General features: G+C 48.1%; 1 protein-coding gene across 2 annotated transcripts in view; it reads right to left on the bottom strand.

Annotated features, from left to right (window-relative positions):
* MROH1 (maestro heat like repeat family member 1) overlaps window positions 1-21,012 on the bottom strand; it is a 2,813,132-nt gene that overhangs the window by 2,054,159 nt on the left and 737,961 nt on the right. For both annotated transcript variants that reach the window (XM_069621886.1, XM_069621885.1), the window contains exon 15: window positions 6,470-6,614. In XM_069621886.1, coding sequence (XP_069477987.1) covers window positions 6,470-6,614 — 145 coding nt within the window. The remainder of the gene's footprint in view (window positions 1-6,469; window positions 6,615-21,012) is intronic.

Here is a 21,012-nt window from a genome sequence, read left to right on the forward strand (position 1 = left end):
TTCCCCTTTCCAGTTGGATCACTTAAGACTATTGACAATCTTTGTTTTTGGGAATTTATACATGGCAATGATGAATTCTCGTATGATCGGGCCAAAGATATAGTTTTTCAGCACTGCTTCCAAGTCATCCAAATCCATGCCGTCTAAAGCTTAAGGGTGTCTAGAGATAGGACCACACAGATTTAAGAATCAATGGGCTATAACCTTCCAATAAATGTTGCCGTCTATGTTGAGGAGTATAATCGGCCTACATGCAGAACAGTCTCCTCCATCCTTGCCTGGTTTCAGCAGACTCCAACATTGAGTCCAAGACCGAACCTGTTTGCAGAAAGCTATTAAACACCCTGGTTAAGTGTGGAGAAAACAGCTGTACAAACACCTTATTAAATTGGTCTACGAAATCGTCTGGGCCAAGTGCCTTTCCTGATGAGACCCTGAACGGCCCTCTGGACCTCGATTTAAGTTGAGTAATTTCTGCCTCCAGTCTCCCCATCTTCAACTGAAAGGCTCAGGAGTCTTGCTGACTCTGTGAAGCGCAGCCTTAGGTCATGGTTGCGCTTGGCTTGTATGCGTAGCTTAGTTGCTTGTAGCCTGTTGGTCTCATTACCTTTAACATAATATTGTTTGGTATTAAGCACGGCCTGCGCTGTATTGTCTATCAAGTGAGTCTCTAGTACCTTCTGGGCTGCACGCAATTCCCGCATGGATTTGCGCAAGCTTTCAGTTTTATGTAGTGTGAGGAGCCAGGAATGAGAAGGGGATATAGAGTCCTCAAAGTTTTGGAGTAAAATCTTTTATTAAAATGAAAAAAGGATTGAACAATGAAAAAGTGCACAGATGTTCAAGTTCAAAAGAAAGGTGTAACTCCAACTCAAAGGTTACCCATGGATAGTGTTCACAGTTCCAGGGAATGGCTCCCTACCTTAGGTTTTCTCTTCAGCAATACAACAGATCAACAAGACAATCTAAGTTAGTTATAGCCAAAGATAACTCCCTCCTCCTGATGCTGCTGCACTCCACTCCTAGGGAAATGTCTCCCTTGCCCAGATTTATCAAAACAATAAAAATCCTAAGGTCAGTCTTCCAAGGGATTCTTTATTCAACAACACAACTTAGATGTGGGTCCCAGCCTTGCTGGACAACTGGTATACTTCCCTGCCAGGTTCTTCTCCACATTCAATGCAATTTGGCTCTCAAGTTTGTCTTTGCCTGGTATACTCTCCTGCCAGGACTTTCTCATACAGTTCACTTTATAAACTTGCAAACTGACTTCTGTTATTCTTCCTGTTCGACATATCAGGGTTTAGATCCCTTTCATTCACTTCAATAGCTCTTATCTGTCCTTGGTAGTGTTGCCGAAGTGCCCCGGTGCCCCACCTTCCCTTCCCAGGACTCACTGGCTTTTTGTGGCATTCTCCGGTCCTCTCGTGGAAAACATGAAGCAGCACTTCAGCGTTCAGTCTCCACTTTACAGGGTCACCGGTTTTGCCTAGCCGCTTCCATGTCCATCGCGGCGCCTGCTCTGCTGCTGAGCCCTACTCCGTGTTCAGGCGGCACTGGCACTACTTCTGGGTTCCCGTGGCTGCCAGGAAGACTTCTCTGCTCTCCCTGCTACGATCCCAGCCCGGCGAACCCGCTCCAGCAGTCCTTCCGCCGTCTCCCCACGCCTCCAGGCTCCATGCTCTTCTCTGCGGCTCAGCAGTCCCTCGGTCAGCACCTAAAGGATGAAGCTTCTTCAGGCAAAGTCTCCCTCCTCCATGTTGGTCAGGGTTTTTAAATGTCCCGGCACCGATCATACGCTTGCAACCACTAGAGCGCATTCAGGGTTTCTTGGTTCTCATCAATCCTCATTGCTCCATTCAGCCTCCTTGTCCCAGTGATTCTCTATGCATGGGAATGACAGGCAGTACTTGGAATTCTATTCACAGAATATTGAAAGATGTCATCAGTAGTTTTCATGGGTGGGTGAAGGGGACTGTGACAGTATGCCATAAAAGCATGAAAATGGAGGGGGCGTCCCTAAAAGGGAAAGGGGGCTATGTGTTTTCATCTGATTATAGCAGGTCACTGCCCCCCTCCCCCGAGGGTCACCACCCCGTCCCCCATGTGGTCCTCCCTCATATAGCCACCACCAGGGTCAAGATCAGTTAGCGGCTGCCGGCCCCTGGCCACATGGAAAGAGGCTACCTCTGGGAAAGGAGTGATATCATCAGATTCATCACAGTAGGCTCTATAGGCAGCGAACTTCATTTTCCAGAGCTTTCCCCCGGGTTCTGCAGGCACTTATATATGATATAGTTTGACTGATAGCTCCTCCAAGGACTGCTTTCCACAAATCCCATAGCAGGTAGGGAATCGATGTCGCCAATGTCATTCTCAGCAAAAGAGTTAGTCTGTTATGTGGCACCTCATAGCAACATTCCTTAACAGGAAGTCATTAAGGTGCCACGGTTTCCTTCTCGGTGGGAGGAAGGACGTATTTGACAATGCTTTTGAGAGAATTTCACTCCTCGTGACTGGGGGATGAGAGCCCGGGAGACTAGTATCATATCTAATCTTGAGAATCCCTTGTGGACTGGAAAATAGAATGTACAATTCCTTTCACCTGTATGGAAAAATCTCCAAGCCTGAATCACGATAGATCCCTCGGGAACTTCGTTATGGCCAGGAAGTTACACTTGTCCGCATTGGTGGAAGGGAAGCATTTTATCTTTGAGAGGGTCTACCACGCAGCTAAAGTCTCCTACAATTATTAGTGAAACATCAAAGAAGCCCAGCATCGATTGGGTCAGCGTATTAAGGAATGACTTGGGTCCAATGTTGGTGGCATAAAGGGAGGTTAAGGTGAGTTTATAATTGCGCAGCCTAGTGTTTAGTGCTAAAAATCTACCATCAGTATCACGCGCAACATTAGTCATTCTCAATAGTACTCCTTTACGGATTAGGATGGCCACCCCCTCAGTTTTTGTGCTGCAGAAAGCAAAGCATGCCCTAGGACACGCCTTACAAACCATGCGTGATTCTTCTTGGGGCAATAAGTGGGTCTCCTGAAGGAATACTAGAGTCGGGGAAAGCACATTGAGCATCTGGAGAACAGCTTTTCGCTTAATTGGGGAGTTATGCCCCGGCACATTCAGGGTCAAACATGTTATCTCGGGGATCACCACACCATGACCAGAGTCTTGCAGATGAGCATTAGATGGGTAGTGTACATGGTCAATGGACAAATTGTGAGAATAGATCAGGATCTGTCCTGTGATGGGCGGCCAGGTATCTTGCAATACAATTCCCAACACGCCCAAATTCAAGATTAGAATAGAACCAAAATAAACCTTTTGGATCCAAACCATCCCAAACCTACTAACTTTAAAATCGCATTGAGCGTAATACCGGGGTGGGATACACGTAGGCCCTAACAGATTGAGGTGGTGCCCAGAATGACAGTCTAAGGTGTTTAGTTAGTTCATCCAGAATGCTCTTATGACCAAACTTATAACCATTTAACCATAACTTGTCCCCCATTCCCCCACCAAACTCAAAACCTAAAGTTACCCAACAGTGCAGATTACTCCCAACCCAGAGGAAGACGAGGAATCATTGTATACAGCTGTTCATCTTGTGCTATACAGCGTCGTCTCTCGGGCGCGAGTCCTCCTTCCTTGGGTTACCTCAAGGGCCTCATGGGGCTTTCCAAGGGTTATGGGGGACGGTCCCCTTCCTCTGAGTTGCCAGTGTCCCTTTGAAAAGCATGTCATGGGTTTGCATCTTTCTTGCCCGCTGCCTTGTCCATGAACAACTCTGCTTGGCTGTCCAATGAGATTACATACCGCTGGGTGTGAAGCTCGAAGATTCGTTTGAAACGAAACCCCAATTTGTAACGAAGATCATGTTCCTGCAGCCAGGCCGTTATTGAGCTCAGCTTCCTCCTTCTGACCAGTGTTGCTGACACGATGGCCTGGAACAGCTGGAGGTCCACTTCTCGAAATGTTATAGGCCCATTGGCTCTGGCCGCCATCAGTATGCACTCCTGCCGAAGTAATGTACGCTCGTCAGCACATCTGGGAGGAGATTCCTTCCCATCTGAGAAGAGGAGAACACTATGTGTCCTGTCCAGCACCATCTCTCGGTTTCCCTCTTCACCAAGCAAGACCTGGAAGAGTGCCATCACTTATTCCTCCAAATCCTGGACTTTAACATGACGAGGAATTCCACTCAGACGGATGTTGTTCCGCCGCAAACGGTTTTCACGATCCTCTCGCCTGATCCAGATTTGCTCCACCTGTTCTTCCATCATAAACATTCTATGCTGGAGTTCCATCTGTTCTTGAGCCTGCTTGCAATGAGAAGTTGCTAAGTTATCCAATCTCCTCTCCGCAGATCGGACATGCTCGTCTAGTTCAGATACCCATCTTGACAGTATCGTTGGATGCCTGTATTTCTTGTTTAATATCTCTTTGAAGTTCAGACAGAAGGAAATTTAGATCCGACTTGGTGGCCCATGCCCCTTTGCGGTCTTCAACCATTTGCGTAGCATGTACTTGAGCAGAAGTGGCAAATTTGTGTTTCTCCTTGGTGTCTTGGGGGCCAACATAGCTTTTATGTCCCCTTCTTTCACTTTGGCGAGAATCTTAGCCATGATAACGCAGGTGGGGGAATGGCCACTCAATCAGACTAGATTCAGCAAGGAGCTTTAAGCTATAGCATGGGGTCCTGTGAGCACAGGCAGTAGCACGAGTCCATGTAATTAAGGCCCTAGTGTCTGGTTACTCTCTCGCAAAAGGCAGTCCACCCCCCTGCGCCAGCAGAGGCTCTAAGGTTGATGTATTTAGTGCCAGTGATCCAAATCTTTCCGCAAGCCGTGTGCTTTCCGATGGTGTAGGCGTGGATGTAAAACTGTAGGAGCTCCAGATCACTGCTCCACATTCACTTCACTCCATTGACCAGTTTTGTAATTCAGGACTCCCAGCCCCACCGCCCCACCTCAGCAGCCGCTACCTAGGAAAGTCTTGCTGAGCTGTGCCAAGAAGCGAGGGGAGAGAGCAGAGGGGGCAGCAGAGGCGCCCTATCTCTGTCCGGATGGTCGTTACAGGCCAGTCCCAGGCAAGCCCCGTATTTTCCTGGCGGAGTCCCAGGCTGTGGAAGCAAACCACTGCGCGCAGCGTCAGATCAAGCGAGGATCCCATGTCGCGCAGGGAACATGTGAAGTTCATTGAGAGAGATGGGCATCCGCCAGCAGGCAGAGCTTCACGGTTGCTTCACCGCGTTGCAGTAGGGCGAGCAGGCTCACTGCGTAGCATAATCCCACTGTGGTGCGGTGATGGCTCCCCCGGCGCATCCAAATCCCAGGGGGCTCAACATCAGTGTCAGGGGGTCCGCAATGCCATAGGATGCAGCCTCTGCAGTCGGATGGCAGCGCAATCTTGGCTCGGGTCGGGGCTGTCATTTCAGAGCACCTCGTAGTCTCAAAATCGGAGGAGGATTTACCTATAATGCTGTAGGTGGATGGAGTGGACCTTCACAGGGGTCTGAGCCGAGTTTGGGCAAAAGTTATTACATGTATATGGAGATTTTAGACCGGTCGGTCTGCCACTTGGCCACGCCCCCCTTTGACAAGCAGTTTTAAGCTTTAAACCTAAACTGCTTTACATTACTGAGGATTCCCAGACTGATGCCAGGGAATATTCACGAGTATATGAATCCATGAAAGATGGTGAATACTGCTATAAGTAATTTCCTTTGGCTTAACACAGATTAAAATTCAGTATATTTACTGCAGAACAGCTGCTTATTAAACATTTAAACTCTTAGCAATTGCAAAACTCTATCCAACTTGATAATGAAGAACTTGCAGCATACCTCAGTTTGGTTGACATATGCAACAAGAACTGGCTGAACCCACATACTGCAACTCAACCTAAACAGCAAACAGGACTACTGGCTTCTTTCTTTGAAATGCAAGGCAATAAAGGATAACAGGATCTCACCCTGAATGCAGTCTTACCTGCACAATGTAAACTTTCCACTCAAAGTCGCACAGGGACAAGTCCATAGACCCTACAACATCTCCATCTGTACATGTGCTGTACCTCAGTTCACACCTCTTGGCTACAGAAGATTGATCCATGATGCAGAAATCACAGTGGAACAAACACCCATTACCTTGCACTTTGTATGTTTATCTTCCATCTGGACTCCTGACCTGCATCTGCAAGTCCGTGTTCTGATGAGTCTATCTTTGTTTACTGGCTTGTTCCCTTTCCACACGCACAATTGCACTCCTGCCACATAGGATTTGTTATTCTGGCCCATTCAAACTGAAACACAGTTTTTCTGTTCAGTAGTGCAAATGGGCACTGGGCAGTTTACCAAAATAAACGTAAAAATAGATGTAACATTTTAAATTTCTAAGACTGAAAGGACACTGGTTTGTAGAATCATCCTGCAAAATACAATATTGAAGAAAACAAACCATTCATTTCATAGTTGATGAGAAGTGTTTCGACTCCTGCCTCCTGCTTCTTCATTGCCAGCTGTGTCAAACTCTTACACACCGGGGTCAAAGCGTTGGTAAACTGGGCTGGGATGACAAATTCCAGGAGGTAAGGCCACAAAACCTGCAAATGGGAATTCAGTGTTCGTTATTGCTCTTATCCGCATAGTCCAATAATACTTCATTAGCACTGCAGAAAATATACTTACAAATTAGAACATGTTCTAAACTTAGTCATGTACAAGCAAATCCTGCCCAAAAACAGGTAAAACAAAAGAAAAGCAAGTTACATACTTGTCATGTTACCCAGAATTGACAAACCTTGGCTTAGACAAGGAAACCTATAAAGATGGATGTTCCCCATAGAAAGCAAACTTGTATTAACTGACCGCTCCAAATGTTTTTTTGGTTAAACCATGCACTGCAAATTACACTGCTTCTTGGTACTGGGAAGGCAATGGCATATTCGCCATGTTACGTAATGGAGCTATTTCCATAGCAGAGATAGAGCAGGCCAGATTGAGTAGGTGGTGAATGGAAAAAGACAGTCATAAATCGCCTCCTTTCAGATGCAAGAAAGAAAGAGTGCAACAAATGGAAGGTGTAGCTTGTGGTTCCATACCATGTTTATGCCATAGGAACTTAGAGCAATAGGGGTTTGAGTTGTGCACTGAAAAGGTCTAGGACAATATATGTGGGTGACGTTTTGCTAAGGGTTGACCACTTTCCAAGGGTTGCCCCATTTCTAAATCAAACTTCTTTTTCCTAAATGGTCATTTCTCCAGGAAGTTTACCAAAGAGAAAACCTTGCCCATCGTTTCTTCTGAAACTTCCTTTCGACCATGTTCCTGTTTTGGATGTTTCGGGTAGAGGGTACACAACACCCTCAAAGTCTTCTCTAGGCCTCTTTTTCTGAAGAGACTGAGATAAAGGGGAGTTAGCCGTTGAATATTGTGGCACTTCCTCTGGGACAGCATGTGTGTGAGAAATGTGTCGATGGGTGTTTATGGTGTTTATCTTTGCTAGAATTAGTTTTTTTTTACATGCGTTTCAGCATCTGTGAAACACGCGTTCAGGGACTTTTAGGCACGCCTGATGGTGGCCTTTTATCTTTTTTTAATAACTTTATTAACAGTTGGCAGACACGCTACAGACCACAGCAGTTCGACCCACCACAATCTTGATATAACACATAAGAGCTTGGCATGGTTATCTTTGTTTAATCTAACAGTTCTGTTCTGGATAACTAATTCACTTAAACATCATAGTGCATTAGTGTCCCTCTTCTTCGTCATTCCCCGCCCCATTGTTTATATATGCAAAATAGTCCCGGAAGGTTCCCCAGATGCCTTTAGGCCTGCATCTCAATACCACTGTTGCAATATATCCCTCCTCCGTGTCATTGACAAACGTTAATGTTTTTAACTATTCTGTCCCAGTTGGGGCAGACTTAGATTTCCAATATTTCAAAATAAATTTTTTGGCAATTACACAACTCAGATTGAAAAATCTACGTTTCAGCACTGGTACCTTCCCAATATCTCAAAAGAGGTATTTTGGTGGAGACAGCTGTGAGAAACCTGAAGGTGTCTCACCTGCTAGTCTCGGGGCATCTGTCATCCAGGTAGCCAGGACCCAGCCATCGCTATTGGATCCAGTTCCTGGGGGTGGACCAGTGGGGGAGGATCACCAGGGTGGGGGCTCTTTGGGGAGTGGCCGAGGGACATGGAAGGGTGAGACACGGTATCCCCTTTCATGCAACACCTTTTCCTCATCCTACCAGGTGAGATACCTGGAAGCTCAACCCTCCACCCCATTTTCCCAACACAAACACTTTCTCGTGGACAGTTCATCGTGAGCGACAAGGGACTAACACCAGAGCTGTATACCTGACATGTCCCAACACTCTGGTCAGGCAATTACCTATTATACACACCCGACTCCCATCACACTTCCCCACACGGATAAAAGGCGGAGCACGAAAGCACACTCTGATCGAGGAAAAACAACAGAGGAAGCAGCAGAGACGATTTAACACGCCGTGCAAGGCTGCGAGACCGGAGAGGGTTGCAAGGAGGGAAGTACCCTTCACCTCTAGAAACTGCTATTTTAACAAATCTGGACTGTGCATCATAGACCGACGAGTAATAAGTATATTCTGCCACCCCTGGGTTGAGGGTTCTCCACACATCCACTAATTCAATTTAAGTCATAAACTGGGTGACCATGCGCGCCGCCTTGGTCAGTCCTTGCTGAGTGGTTCTAGACCGGTCCCACAAACTATCCAGCACTAGGTTGAAGTCTCCTTCCCATATTATCAGGGTATCGGCCCCTTTCATAACTATCTCGGCTAGTTCCCCATAAAACCGGGGTCATCTATTTTGGGACCGTAGGTGTTCACCAATACCACCCCTGTACCAGAAAGAGTCCCCCATAAGACCACATAGCAACCCTGCCGATCTATGCTCCTCTTTTCCTTCTGAAAGCAGAGTGCTCAATGTATCAAAGTGAGCATCCCCCCTGGCCTGTGTCGAGTACTCTGTGTAGTATCGTGGACTTCCCCCATCTGGGTGCAAATTCTTTGTTTAGTGATACTTGAATGTGTGTCTCCTGGAGCATTATCACCCTGGGCTAATGACGGTCCAGATATGCAAGAATCTTCCTTGCTTTGTGTTAGGCAGAATCCTGTGCAGTTCCCTTAGGGAGCACTACAGAAGATTAAGACTACAGGTATATGCAATAAATCCCCTTTGGTATCAGTCTGTACCACAAAGATTTAGTTGGTAGCTGTGGCTAAGCAGTCAGACTTATCTCAAGAGGGAGATGAGCAGTATTCAGTGTTTACACAATAGGACTACAATACTATGGAACAAGGAAACACCGACCAAAGCTTTTTTATCAAAAAGAGTATATGGGATACATTACTCACCGTAATCGTATTTCTGATGCTTGTATCTGCTTAGATCACATGCTGTGCATAGGCCGACATCTAGTGGAAGCTGCGGAGTATTACAGTTTGTTTTTCGAAAGTCGAAAATGGGCGTCGACACAGGCGTGCCAGTAATACTATCCCTAGTGTGACGTCCACTGTACCCAAGATCCCTCACGCGTGTAGGATCCTCAGATTGTATTTTTTCTGACATGAGGAAGCATGAGGAGTAGCGTGAGTACAGATAATCCAAGCAGATAGACAGAAAAGGTAAGACTACAAGCAATCATGCGCCTTCTCTCGGAGGGGAGGAAGGGTGGGTCGCATGTGAATCTAAGCAGATACAAGCATCAGAAATACGATTACGGTGAGTAATGTATCCCTTCTGAGGCTTGTGGAATCTGCTTAGATCACATGCTGTGCATAGATTAGCGAGCAGTACCAGAAGAAGGAGGTGGGATGTGAGAAGGGTCATGAGCAAACAGGTGTCTTAGAACCGCTTGTCCCACTTGTGTATCTGTCTTGGAATGAGTGTCAATGCAGTAATGCTGAGTAAAAGTGTGAATAGAGCTCCAAGTAGCCGCTTTGCAAATGGTGTCGAGGGGAACATTTGCAATGAAAGCCAGAGTGGCACCAATGCCTCTAGTAGAGTGGGCCCTTGGCGTAAAAGGCAGAGTCTTGTCAGAAAGAGAGTAACACAGCTGTATACAGTTGATAATCCACTTCGAGATAGCGCCCTTAGAGACGCGATCCCCCTCTCTGCCTGTAGCTACGGAGACAAACAGTTGATCTGTTTTCCTTAGCGGTCTGGTTTTATTTACATAGTATAGGACCGCCCTACGCACATCTAGGGTGTGTAGTTTCACCTCAGCCGAGCTTTGCGGGTTCTGGAAGAAAGCCGGAAGCTCGATGGACTGGTTTACATGGAACTTGGATATGAATTTAGGTGAGAACCTAGGGTGTGTGCGTAAAACCAGTTTGTCCTTGTGGATAGTAAAGAAAGGATCCTGCACTGACAGAGCCTGAATTTCACTGACCCTTCTTATGGAGGTAATGGCTACTAAGAAGGCCGTTTTATAAGTCAGGTGTTTGAGACTACTTTTATGCATGGGTTCGAATGGGGGTCCCATGAGCTTAGCTAGCACCACGTTGAGGTCCCATCCTGGCGGTGGGTTCGAAATAGGAGGGTGAAGTCTCTTTACTCCTTCCATGAAGGCTTTAACCACTGGTACTTTCCACCACGAGACCTTGTTATGGGATGTGGTGTAAGCCGAGAGGGCTGCCAGGTGTACTTTCAGCGAGTTAAAAACCAACCCTGCATCCAGCAGGTGGAGCATGTATGTCACAACGTTGGAAGGAGTGCAATCAACCGGGTTGATTTGTTTATTCTGGCACCAGATAACGAATCTTTTCCACTTATCAAAGTAACAGTGCCTTGTATTTGGTTTCCTGGACTCCTTTAGAATGTCCATACACCTCTGTGGTAATTTGAGATGTCCAAACTCTATGACTTCAGGAGCCATGCTGCTAGGTTCATAGAGTTGGGTTCCTGATGCACTGTTTGACCCTGTTGCTGGGACAGTAGGTTGTACCAGGCTGGGAGTCTGATGGGTTCGCACACCGCCATCCTGCGTAGGTGTGGAAACCATGGTTGTCTCGCCCACATGGGAGCAACTAGGATGAGCGTCATAGATTCCTTGTTCATCTTGTACACCACCTTCCTGATGAGAGGAGTTGGTGGAAAAGCGTACGCAAACATCCCTGACCAGTTCATCCACAGGGCATTCCCTTGGGAGTCCGGCTGGGGGAACCTGGATGCAAATCCTGGGCATTGTTTGTTTTCGCTTGTGGCGAATAGGTCTATAGTGGGGAAACCCCACTGAGAGAAGAGATCTTCTACTACGTCTCTGTGAAGGACCCATTCGTGTTCTTCCGGGAGGGAGTTTCTGCTTAGAGCATCCGCTAGGGAATTGAGCTCCCCTGGAACATGTTGCGATGACAGGAAGATGTTCCGTCTGAGTGCCCATATCCATATTTTCTGGGCAAGCTTGGACAGATTTGGCGAACGAGTCCCCCCTTGCTTGTTCAGATAGAACATGGCTGTCGTGCTGTCCGTCCTGATCTGCACCGACAAGTTCAGTAGATGGGGCTCGAACGCCCTTAGCGCTCGGAATACTGCCAGAAGCTCTAGCAGATTGATGTGGTTCTTGGCTACTGAGTGAGACCAGAGACCCTGAGCTGTGTGGTGGAGATGGTGAGCTCCCCACCCAGTCAGGCATGCATCTGTAGTCACCACGGCTTGTACTTCGGGATCGTAAAAGGGTTTCCCCTTTGCGAGATTCTCTCTTGTCCACCAGTGTAGGCTCTGTACGAGTGTTGGCGAAACGACCACTAGATCGTCCCAATGACCACTTGCCTGAGACCACTGTTTCGCCAACCATTCCTGCATGGGACGCATGCGCAGACGCGCGTGGGGGACCAGGTAAATGCATGACGCCATCATGCCCAGTAACCGCATAGCTTTGCGTACTGTTATCTGTTGACCTGACTGATAATGCGGAATTTGCAGAAGTATATTCCGAATTCTCTCTTCCGAAGGGAAGGTCAATCCTTTCTGAGTATCTAGGATAGCTCCTAGAAACTGTTTTGAGGTGCTTGGCACCAGACTTGACTTTTTCTCGTTGATGGAGAAGCCTAATTCGTGGAGGAGGTCGATAGTCCTCTGAATGTTTGACCTGCAAATTCCTGGGGTTTCCCCCGTTATGAGCCAGTCGTCCAGATAAGGGTACACCGGGATTGCTTCCCTGCGTAGGTGTGCAGCCGCCACCGCCAGTACCTTGGTGAATACCCTTGGTGCTGAAGCTATCCCGAAGGGCAGTACCTTGAATTGGTAGTGGCGACTGTCCACCTTGAAGCGCAAGTACTTCTTGTGCGCTGGGAGCATGGAAATATGAAAATAAGCATCTTTCATATCCAAGGTTGCCATGTAATCCCCCTTTTTTAGGAGGGGGATTACCTCTTGTAGCGTGGTCATACGGAATTTTTGGGGCTTGACATATTTGTTGGCAGGCCGTAAGTCCAATACTGGGCGCATTGTCAAATCTTTCTTTGGCACAAGGAAGTAAGTTGAATAGATACCCTTGTTTACCTGGTGTCCTGGGACGAGTTCTATCGCGTCCTTTTCTAGCAGAATGGCGATCTCCTCGAGAAGGATCCTTTGATGCTCTAGGGAGTGCACTCTTTGTCGTGGAGGATGATTCCGGGGACGCTGCAGTAGTTCTATACAATATCCTGCGGATACTGTTGACAGCACCCATCTGTCTGAGGTGATCCCTTCCCAAGCCTGTGTGAAGGTGGAAATGCGTCCCCCTACTGGGGTTGCGTGGCAAGGGACCCTGAACTGAGCGTCACTGTTTTGGTGGAGGCGTGCCCCCGCCCTTGTTGGGGCTGCCTCTGCCTCTTCCACGACCTCTCTTGTTACCCCTGCCGTAACTCTGGGTAGACTGCTGGTTGTTATTCCATTGTGTACCTTGTCCCTGGGCATAGTTGCCTCTTTGTGAATTTTGGCCGCGTGGGCGACGAAAATTATTGTTCCCCCTCTGGTTAGGGGGTTTGTTGGTAAGCTGGCCAAGGGATTTGAGAGTCTCATATTCATCTTTGGCATTTTTAAGTGCGTCTTCGACCGCTTTCCCAAACAATAGGTCGGGTTCCACTGGCTTGTCTATTAAAGAAGCCTGGGTTTCTGTCTTGAATCCCGACTGCCGTAACCACGCATGTCTCTTGATAACAGTACCTTCTGCTATCAATCTCCCTGCGTTGTCAGCGGCGTCGAAAGTTGCTTTTAAAATGCAACCAGACACGGCTCTCCCCTCTGCCGAGATCCGAGCCAGCTGGCCCTTTAACGGTTCTGGAGCAGAGGCAATGAGCGCCGCGACTTCTTCCCATTGATGGCAATTGTAACTAGCCAACAGGGTGGTGGAATTCGCAATCCTTGCTTGGTAGGCGGACGTTGAGGCTACCTTTCTGCCAAACCCGTAAAGTTTTTTGCTCTCCTTGTCGGGAGGAGCTTCTGATGAAGATAAGGGCGTGCCAGCCCTCTTTCTAGTGTTGGTCACCACTAGGGAATCTGGTTTAAGATGTCCCTTTATATACAGAGGGTCAGACTGGGCTGCCCGGAAAATCTTTTCAATTCTGGGGTTGACAGCTCTGGTGAGGTTAGGATTCACCAGGGAAGGATCTATTCTTCGTTGGATGGATTTGAGGATAGGGATGGTCTGAGCGACCGGTCTTCTCTCTCCTACAAACTCCTCCGCGAAGTCCCTTTCCTCCTGTACACCGTGGGTGTCGATGTGGAAGTGTTCCGCTGCTCGAGCGAGAACCTCGTTAAGGAGGGGCTGGTTATCAACTGGAGAGTCAGTAACTGGGGCTTCGCTTTGTACTGGGGAATCTACTCTGTAAATTTCCTGCTCATCTTCTCCCTCCTCCAGGTCCTCATCCTCTGCATAGTAATCTGTCCCGGTTTGTTCTTCCATAAATGCAAACTCCTGGTCCTCTTCAGGGAAAACTTGTCCCTGATAACTGGGGAGTGGAGTAGAATATGGAGTGGAGTAAGGCTGAACCTTGAAGGGTTCAGGTCTTTCGACCCGGGGCTCTTTACTTAGCGGGATAGGATCGGAGGAGCCTGAGGGTGTGGCCCCTTGAGGGTTATATGAAAGAAAGTGTTCTGGGTTCTTATCATAAAAATCAGCCAAGGAAGACATCCTAGACATAACCCTGTCTATGTCTTCACTGGACCATTCCCTGGAACAGGGTATTACTTTAGCAGGTGATTTATTTTCAAGGGTAGACTTGTGTTTGCTTGTCTGCTTAGGCTTTACAGGGGTGGAAGGCTGTGCTTTCCGCTGTTTCCCCCCTTCTCCGTGCGTGGAAAAATGTTTTCCCTGTCCCTTGGGGGCCCCAGAGACTTTCGACGCCTGGCGTCGAGGGTCTGGAGAGGTATCTGTGTGCTTCGGGCGTGGGGCCTCACTGATGTTAACCGCGGTCTCGGTATCTTGGAGCGCGGCCTGGGGGTGGAAGTCGTCTTCGTCTCCCGACGATCGAACTTCCGTTAGTGTGTGTAGCGAGGCACTCTTGGCAAGAGTGGATGATTGCCTTGCGTCGTGAGGCGATCTCGATCGAGAGCGCCCAGAGGACACCGAGTCGGACCGTTCTTTTTGTGCCTCTTTCCGGGAAGTCGACGTCGTCGAGGTCCGGTTGGTCTTAGTGTGTTTAGTGTGTGTTAGGTGTGTAGCGCTTGCGTCGCCGGGGGTCTTCCCCATAGCCGCCTTGCCGGACGACCTTCCGAGGTCGGGGACCTGCGCTCGTCGGCTGTCTTTCGACGCCGTAATGCCCTCGCCGTCCGAAAGTACGGCGTCGCTGCCATCGCTGAAGGCGCCCTCCGCTGCCATGGCCTCCTGCCTGGCGTGGTGGGCCCAACGCTTTGTCGAACGGTCCTTAAGTGTCTTAGGTTTAAACCTACTACACGCTCTGCAGTTCGCTTCGGGGTGATCCCTCGGCAAGCAGAGATTGCACGTGGCGTGCCTGTCGACCCAAGGGTATTTGCGATTGCACTTGGGGCAGAATTGAAAAGGGGTACCCTCCATACGCACCTTAAGGCAGCGGGCTGCTAAGTGTAGGAATATATATAAATGTAACTATATATCAAGAGTGAAGAGTATGTACCACCCCCCACTCTCCCTACTTGTAAGGGCCGAGGCCAGCGGCCTACTAGGCCCGGGCCGAGGCCAGCGGCCTACCGAGGCCCAGATCCGTCGTGCAGCAGTCGACGGTCGATGACTTCTCCAGCCGTCGTCGAGGTTGAGGGTCGACGTTGGGGTGGGGAAGGGAATGAATAAGAATTAAAATTATAATAACAGCAAAAGTATGGCTAAGGCCAGGGAACTCCGCAAGATGCTTCCGACCAGTATGGCGGAAAAAAACAATCTGAGGATCCTACACGCGTGAGGGATCTTGGGTACAGTGGACGTCACACTAGGGATAGTATTACTGGCACGCCTGTGTCGACGCCCATTTTCGACTTTCGAAAAACAAACTGTAATACTCCGCAGCTTCCACTAGATGTCGGCCTATGCACAGCATGTGATCTAAGCAGATTCCACAAGCCTCAGAAATATATATATATATATATATATATATATATGTTTATTTTACACACTCATGTTCACACAGAAATCACTATTCTTAAAGTAAGTTAAAACAGTCAGGAAAAGTATACACAACGCAAAACGGCACAGTGTTAAACTAAGCAGAAATGGCACTCTAAAAATTTCTTCAGCAGGAGGGAAAGAACAAGTTATACAGGTTTAACCTCATAAACACAACAGCAACACTTCCCAATTGGACTGTGAACAAGTTAAGCAAGGCAGAACTTTAGCATTGACAGTACTTTGGTGAAAACCGAGCAAAATGGCACTTCAGTAATATATAAAGGGGAAGGAAAGGTGGTTATAAGAGTTTTAGGTGCACCAACACAATTTTTGAGGAGAAACAAGCTAGAGAAGGCAGTTTAACAAATCTAGCCAGAGTCAAGAGGCTTGTGCCAGTGTCAGTGGTACAAGGCAAACTGCCTAGGTTTAAAATGTTTTAGTAGCTGCAGTCAAGTCTTTGTTTAACGAATGAAAGGGCGGTTGCAGGACATAGAAAGATAATGTTAGATGAAAAGGCGGCCAGCCCAGAAGGTAAGTAAAGGATTTAAAACACCTTTAGCAATACCCAACGAAACGGGAGGCCTGGCGGAACAATCTACCTTGAAAGTGGAAGAGGCTCCTGCGGTGGCGATAGTTCCTGGCAGTTCCTGCAGTTCGGGAGATCCAGCAGAGGAAGAGAGGCTATCGTCATGGAGGAAGGTTCGAGTTACTACGCTGCCCTGGGATGAAACCAGCCGCGGTGCTGCCAAAACGGAATAAAAGGTATGCTCCTTTAAATCGCGGTCGTGGTGGACGGGTGCCTGGCTATCCGGTCTCCGCTTGCTTGGCACTGGCGATTCGACCAAGGCAGGTCCTGAAAGGCGATTGGCGAACTGGATGACCCCACCAGCTCAAGGGAAGAAGACTCTTGCAGGTGAAGATCTTCTCGAATCGTTGGAGAAAAGTGGTGAGGATCTGCAGCAGGGCTTCAACGGTGGTTCAGTCGTTGCAGATGTCTTTGGCTTCTTTCCTCTTCGGCTTCTTAGTTACAGTGGCGACGTCTTGTCCTCCAGTCCTCAGGACCCTGCTTTTATGCAGCAAGACCCCCATTCATACAGCCTAGCTGTCACTCACACAGTGGGATGGCTATTTTGGCGGGATAACCCCCCAGCCTATCAGGGCAGAGTGCGACTTGGGTTGCCTAGGTAACCCTGCCCATTGATTATGTTTTCAAGCCTTTTCCTTCCCTGGTGTTTTTATGTCTCTATAGATTAATTACGAGTGATCATCAGTACATTTTTCAGCAGCGCGATTGAATTAACTACTTTCCGCGCCCCCCATGCACCCATCAAGCTGAATTTGGTTAACTTGTTGCTGTTAGTCCTACAAAGTGAATTCTAATGGGTGATGAGTGTTTCAGTCATGGTCAGGCTCTATCAAATTCTATGATTTGGTTTTAAAATTAAGTTTGTTTATATTTTGTCTTTCTTCTTTTCTGTAACAGTTTTTTCACCAGAGGCACAGATCTTCAATCAAAATTGGAAAATAATGTACCAACTGTTATGTGACCATCTGGTGTACTATTGTTTTTCATAAACATTGTGGGCTGTTCTAAAATGTAATGTTATGCTACTCGTGTGCCCTGATGAAGACGGCGATCAGTTTTTTCTACTTTTTTCTAATCCTTTTCTTTTGTTTGGTGTTTGATTAGATAGGTTTTCTGACCGTCAAAACTACGTTGAGGATGATATCTTATAAATGAGATACTCGTAGTAGGCACTTAGCACTTTTTGACAACCTCTTTGCACTGACTCTTTTTTGTCCAATTGGTTTAGACATACAGTGGCTATATGTATTATATATAGTAGTGCTTGTATTAGATAGTCTTAACTTTTTTCTACAACTTTTTTGATTATGTATTTATATGCATTTTAGAAAATGTTATTGTGTGGACTAATAAAATGGTTTTTATTGTGACTTTTGTACAAATTGAATAAAATATGTGAATTTGATTTTTGCCCTTTCCATGTCTCTTATCGCCCAATTACCCACTTGAGTCATTTAATTATTTGATCTATTGTATTATCCGTGTGATCTCCAACCCCTTTCTTTTGTTAATCACATAGTTCCCCTGATCCAAGGTGTAGGGGATACCCATCCTTTTTGCTAGAACCCTGTCCAGGGTGCCTATTCCCCCTCCCACACATCCTGTCTACCCAAGACTCTGTGGCGCCGAAAGGAGGGCTTCTGTGCAGAAGCCCGCCAAAAGGACGAACAAAGGATCCCCGACCTGGGTTAGGATTTCAGAGAAAGACACGAGAAAGAAATATTATTAAAGTTCTGGCAATAAAAACCTACCGGAGTAAAGTTAATAATAAAATAAACCGGCGGTATGTTAGAAGCTGTCAGTAAAAGTGGTAGCCTCGAACAATGGGAAAATCCCATAGGAAAATATTCACGGTCGAATATTTACAGTAGTAACCACTGCCACCAGCCAGAAACTTTGGAGAGAGGGACTGTACGGTACCCCCTCGAAAGTGAGCACCAGGGAAAAACTATTAACCCATCCCATTACTTCCATAGTAAGATGGGTTGTACTGGTTCTGTTCATAACTATTGACTAGTAAAGTCTATGGTAACTTTACATGCCCTGGGAGACAGTCAGTCCCAGGGTATGGAGTCTATGTTTGGGGGTCGCTACGACACCCCTGTGTCACTGCACTGAGGGTGCTGTGTGACACACGTTAAAAAGATGATTCCTATGAGGGTGAGAAAAACCCCACAGACCATAAGCACACAAGATAGCCTAAAACATACTCTAGCAATCTGTCTAAGAGTGGGAAAAAAGGGTCTCGCTCTTAGCAGGAGAACAAAATAAACCCTTCAAATCCAGCAAAGCTGCTGGGGGACTCTATAGGTAAGGGAAAGCCTTAGAAGAGAATTCTCCCTAACACTTTGATGGGATTATTAAGATCCCGGACATTCCAGGTCATACATTTTAGATCACCTGTATTCTCCAATGGATCTTGCAATGCACACCTGCCAGCCCATCATTACCTGCGGTTCCCTCCTTTACCGCTCCACCAGCAACGCATCCGCCAACCTTTTCCTTTAACATAACCCCCCACAACCCTTCGTAACACCCTTGAACTCCCTTCCTCAAACCTAAACACGACCTCTCCGTTCAGGGCCTTGCCTCTCTCCACACCACCCCCCACCCTGAAAACTCCCACCCTCCCCTCCCTCACCATAAACCCCAACCTGATGATGTAACCCCATAACACCAGTGAAAATCCCCCGGGGTGCGCTGCGAACAGCAAAAATATGCCTATGACAGCCAACCCGGCATGTTCCAAACATTAGTTCTGTGTACCATCTGTTATCACCACTAATGAAGTGTTCACTTTACAAGTTTCCAGCTCATTCCCCTGGATCATCTGGCTTGCCTCTCCCTCTCAGGCTGGGGCTGCAGTCTTTTCACTGGGTCATATGATCTACGTTGTATCTGAACCCTGGCTGCGAAGTCAGGGTAACTGTGCACGTTGCTGCCCTCTTATCAGAACGTGCCCCTCTCTGGACCTCCTCAGGACAAGGTCTCTATCCCTTTAGTTTAGAATTCTTGCAATTATAGATGCGAGGGGTGGCCCCTGGCTAAGGGATCGGGACGAGGGTGCGATGCATTCGTTCCACCAGAAAATGTGGGGAGAAATCCACCACTCCAAACTGGGCCCGCAACAGGTTTTCCACAAATGGCTCCATCGGCTCCTTGCTTGTGGCCTCCAGCACTCCTATGCGCACGTTATTGCGGCGTGAGCGCGACTCAAGATCGTTGCGCTTACCCTGGATCTTTGCCAGTTCTGACTGCAGCGTCGATGTAGCTTGCTCATGTTGGACCACCCTGTCTTCGACTGCACCGGTCCTGGATTCTGCCAAGCTTGAATTTCAGTGAGCCCATGTTTGCCACTATTTCATCCAGTTTGACATTGACTGACATAAAGCCAGTCTGCATAGCAGTCATTAGCTGATATTCTCGGTTGGCACTCCTGTATCTTCAGCCCTTAGGGACCTCGCCGGGGTGTTGGTAAAGGAATCCATCGGACCCGCTTCTTCCCCGCACCTTTTGTCATGTCTCCTGGCGGTGTTGTCTCTCCTGTCCTGATCCCGTATTCTCAACTGTGTGCCGTGTCCAGCGTAGCCCCAGTCACCTACAAGTATCAGCTTGACCCAGGATAACTTGGTTAGTAGGTTCCCTTATGATTTGTCTCACTGCATCCCTTCCATACAAAGTCAACCGTTGTCACTCAGGGTATTCAATGTTCCAGCTTGACAATATCAGGTCTTACATGGTAAGGGTATTATCCAATCTACCTCTTTGCCTCTCAACATTTCCCATGCTCCGCTCCCCGATGAGGTGAACGCTGGTTAACCGATCTGGATTATAGGTCTGCCAAAACGCTGCTAGTGCCCCTCCGCACTCCTCACCTCCGATTCCACTGCGTGGTGGTGCCCAGTCTGCCCTCTCCACACGTGGCAGTAGAAAACCGGCCTCCTCCTGCTCATTCAGAGCAGGGTATTGTTCCAAATTCAACAGGCCACCTTTTGCAGCTCCTTATGTTACCAGTGTATGACAGGCGTTTATGCCAGCCTTGGGCCTGCACGCGCCTCCACCTTCTTATTTATGTAACTTTTACTCGGGTGTGTGCGCCATCCGGATGTGCCTTAGCCTGTCCCTCGGCACTTCACTCAACCACCTCTTTCCCCAGGCTTTACAAGGCCAGTCTGGTCCTGCAGGCTCGCTGCAGCGCTCAGACCTCCTTTCCGGGCCTCGCTCACCAGCCCAACCTGTTCCAATGCTGCAGTGAGGATACAGGTGGGGGGGGATCCGTCCGGCAGCCCGGGCTGCCAAGCGGGTTGAGACCGACCACAGGATCTTGTCTGGTTCCCCTGCTCAATGGGTGGGCGTGCAACACTCTTGCCACCTGCCAGAGCCCAGAGCAGCCGCCGGCAATCTGTTCCTTTCAATAGGGACCACTTTTTGAGGCTCCTCACAGGTCTCCGCACTCCGCTACACAGGGAGCACCAGGCGTGTGGTCACACTTCTTTCGTGCCATTAGCAGGGCCGCCAGTTGGCTAGGATATTGCCACGACATGGGGTAGTTTGTGCAGGCCGTTGGGGAATTTAGGCTCCTCCCCCTTTCTGCCTACACTGCACCGGGCTCAGTTACCTAGGCACTCCGCCTTCATCGGAAGCGCCTTATGGGTAGAATTGTCCGCCTTGAGCGTTGCCTCTGCCGCCACCCTCAATTAAAGATGTTTTGTGCCAGTACACAGCAGGGACCCCCCGCTGTCACCTTCCTCCTCTAACTTGTTCTTTGATGGATCACGGAAGGATACTTTTTGCTTTCGGA

Source organism: Ambystoma mexicanum, chromosome 5q, assembly GCF_040938575.1.
Source record: "Ambystoma mexicanum isolate Mex_15411 chromosome 5q, UKY_AmexF1_1, whole genome shotgun sequence".
NCBI lineage: Eukaryota > Metazoa > Chordata > Amphibia > Caudata > Ambystomatidae > Ambystoma > Ambystoma mexicanum.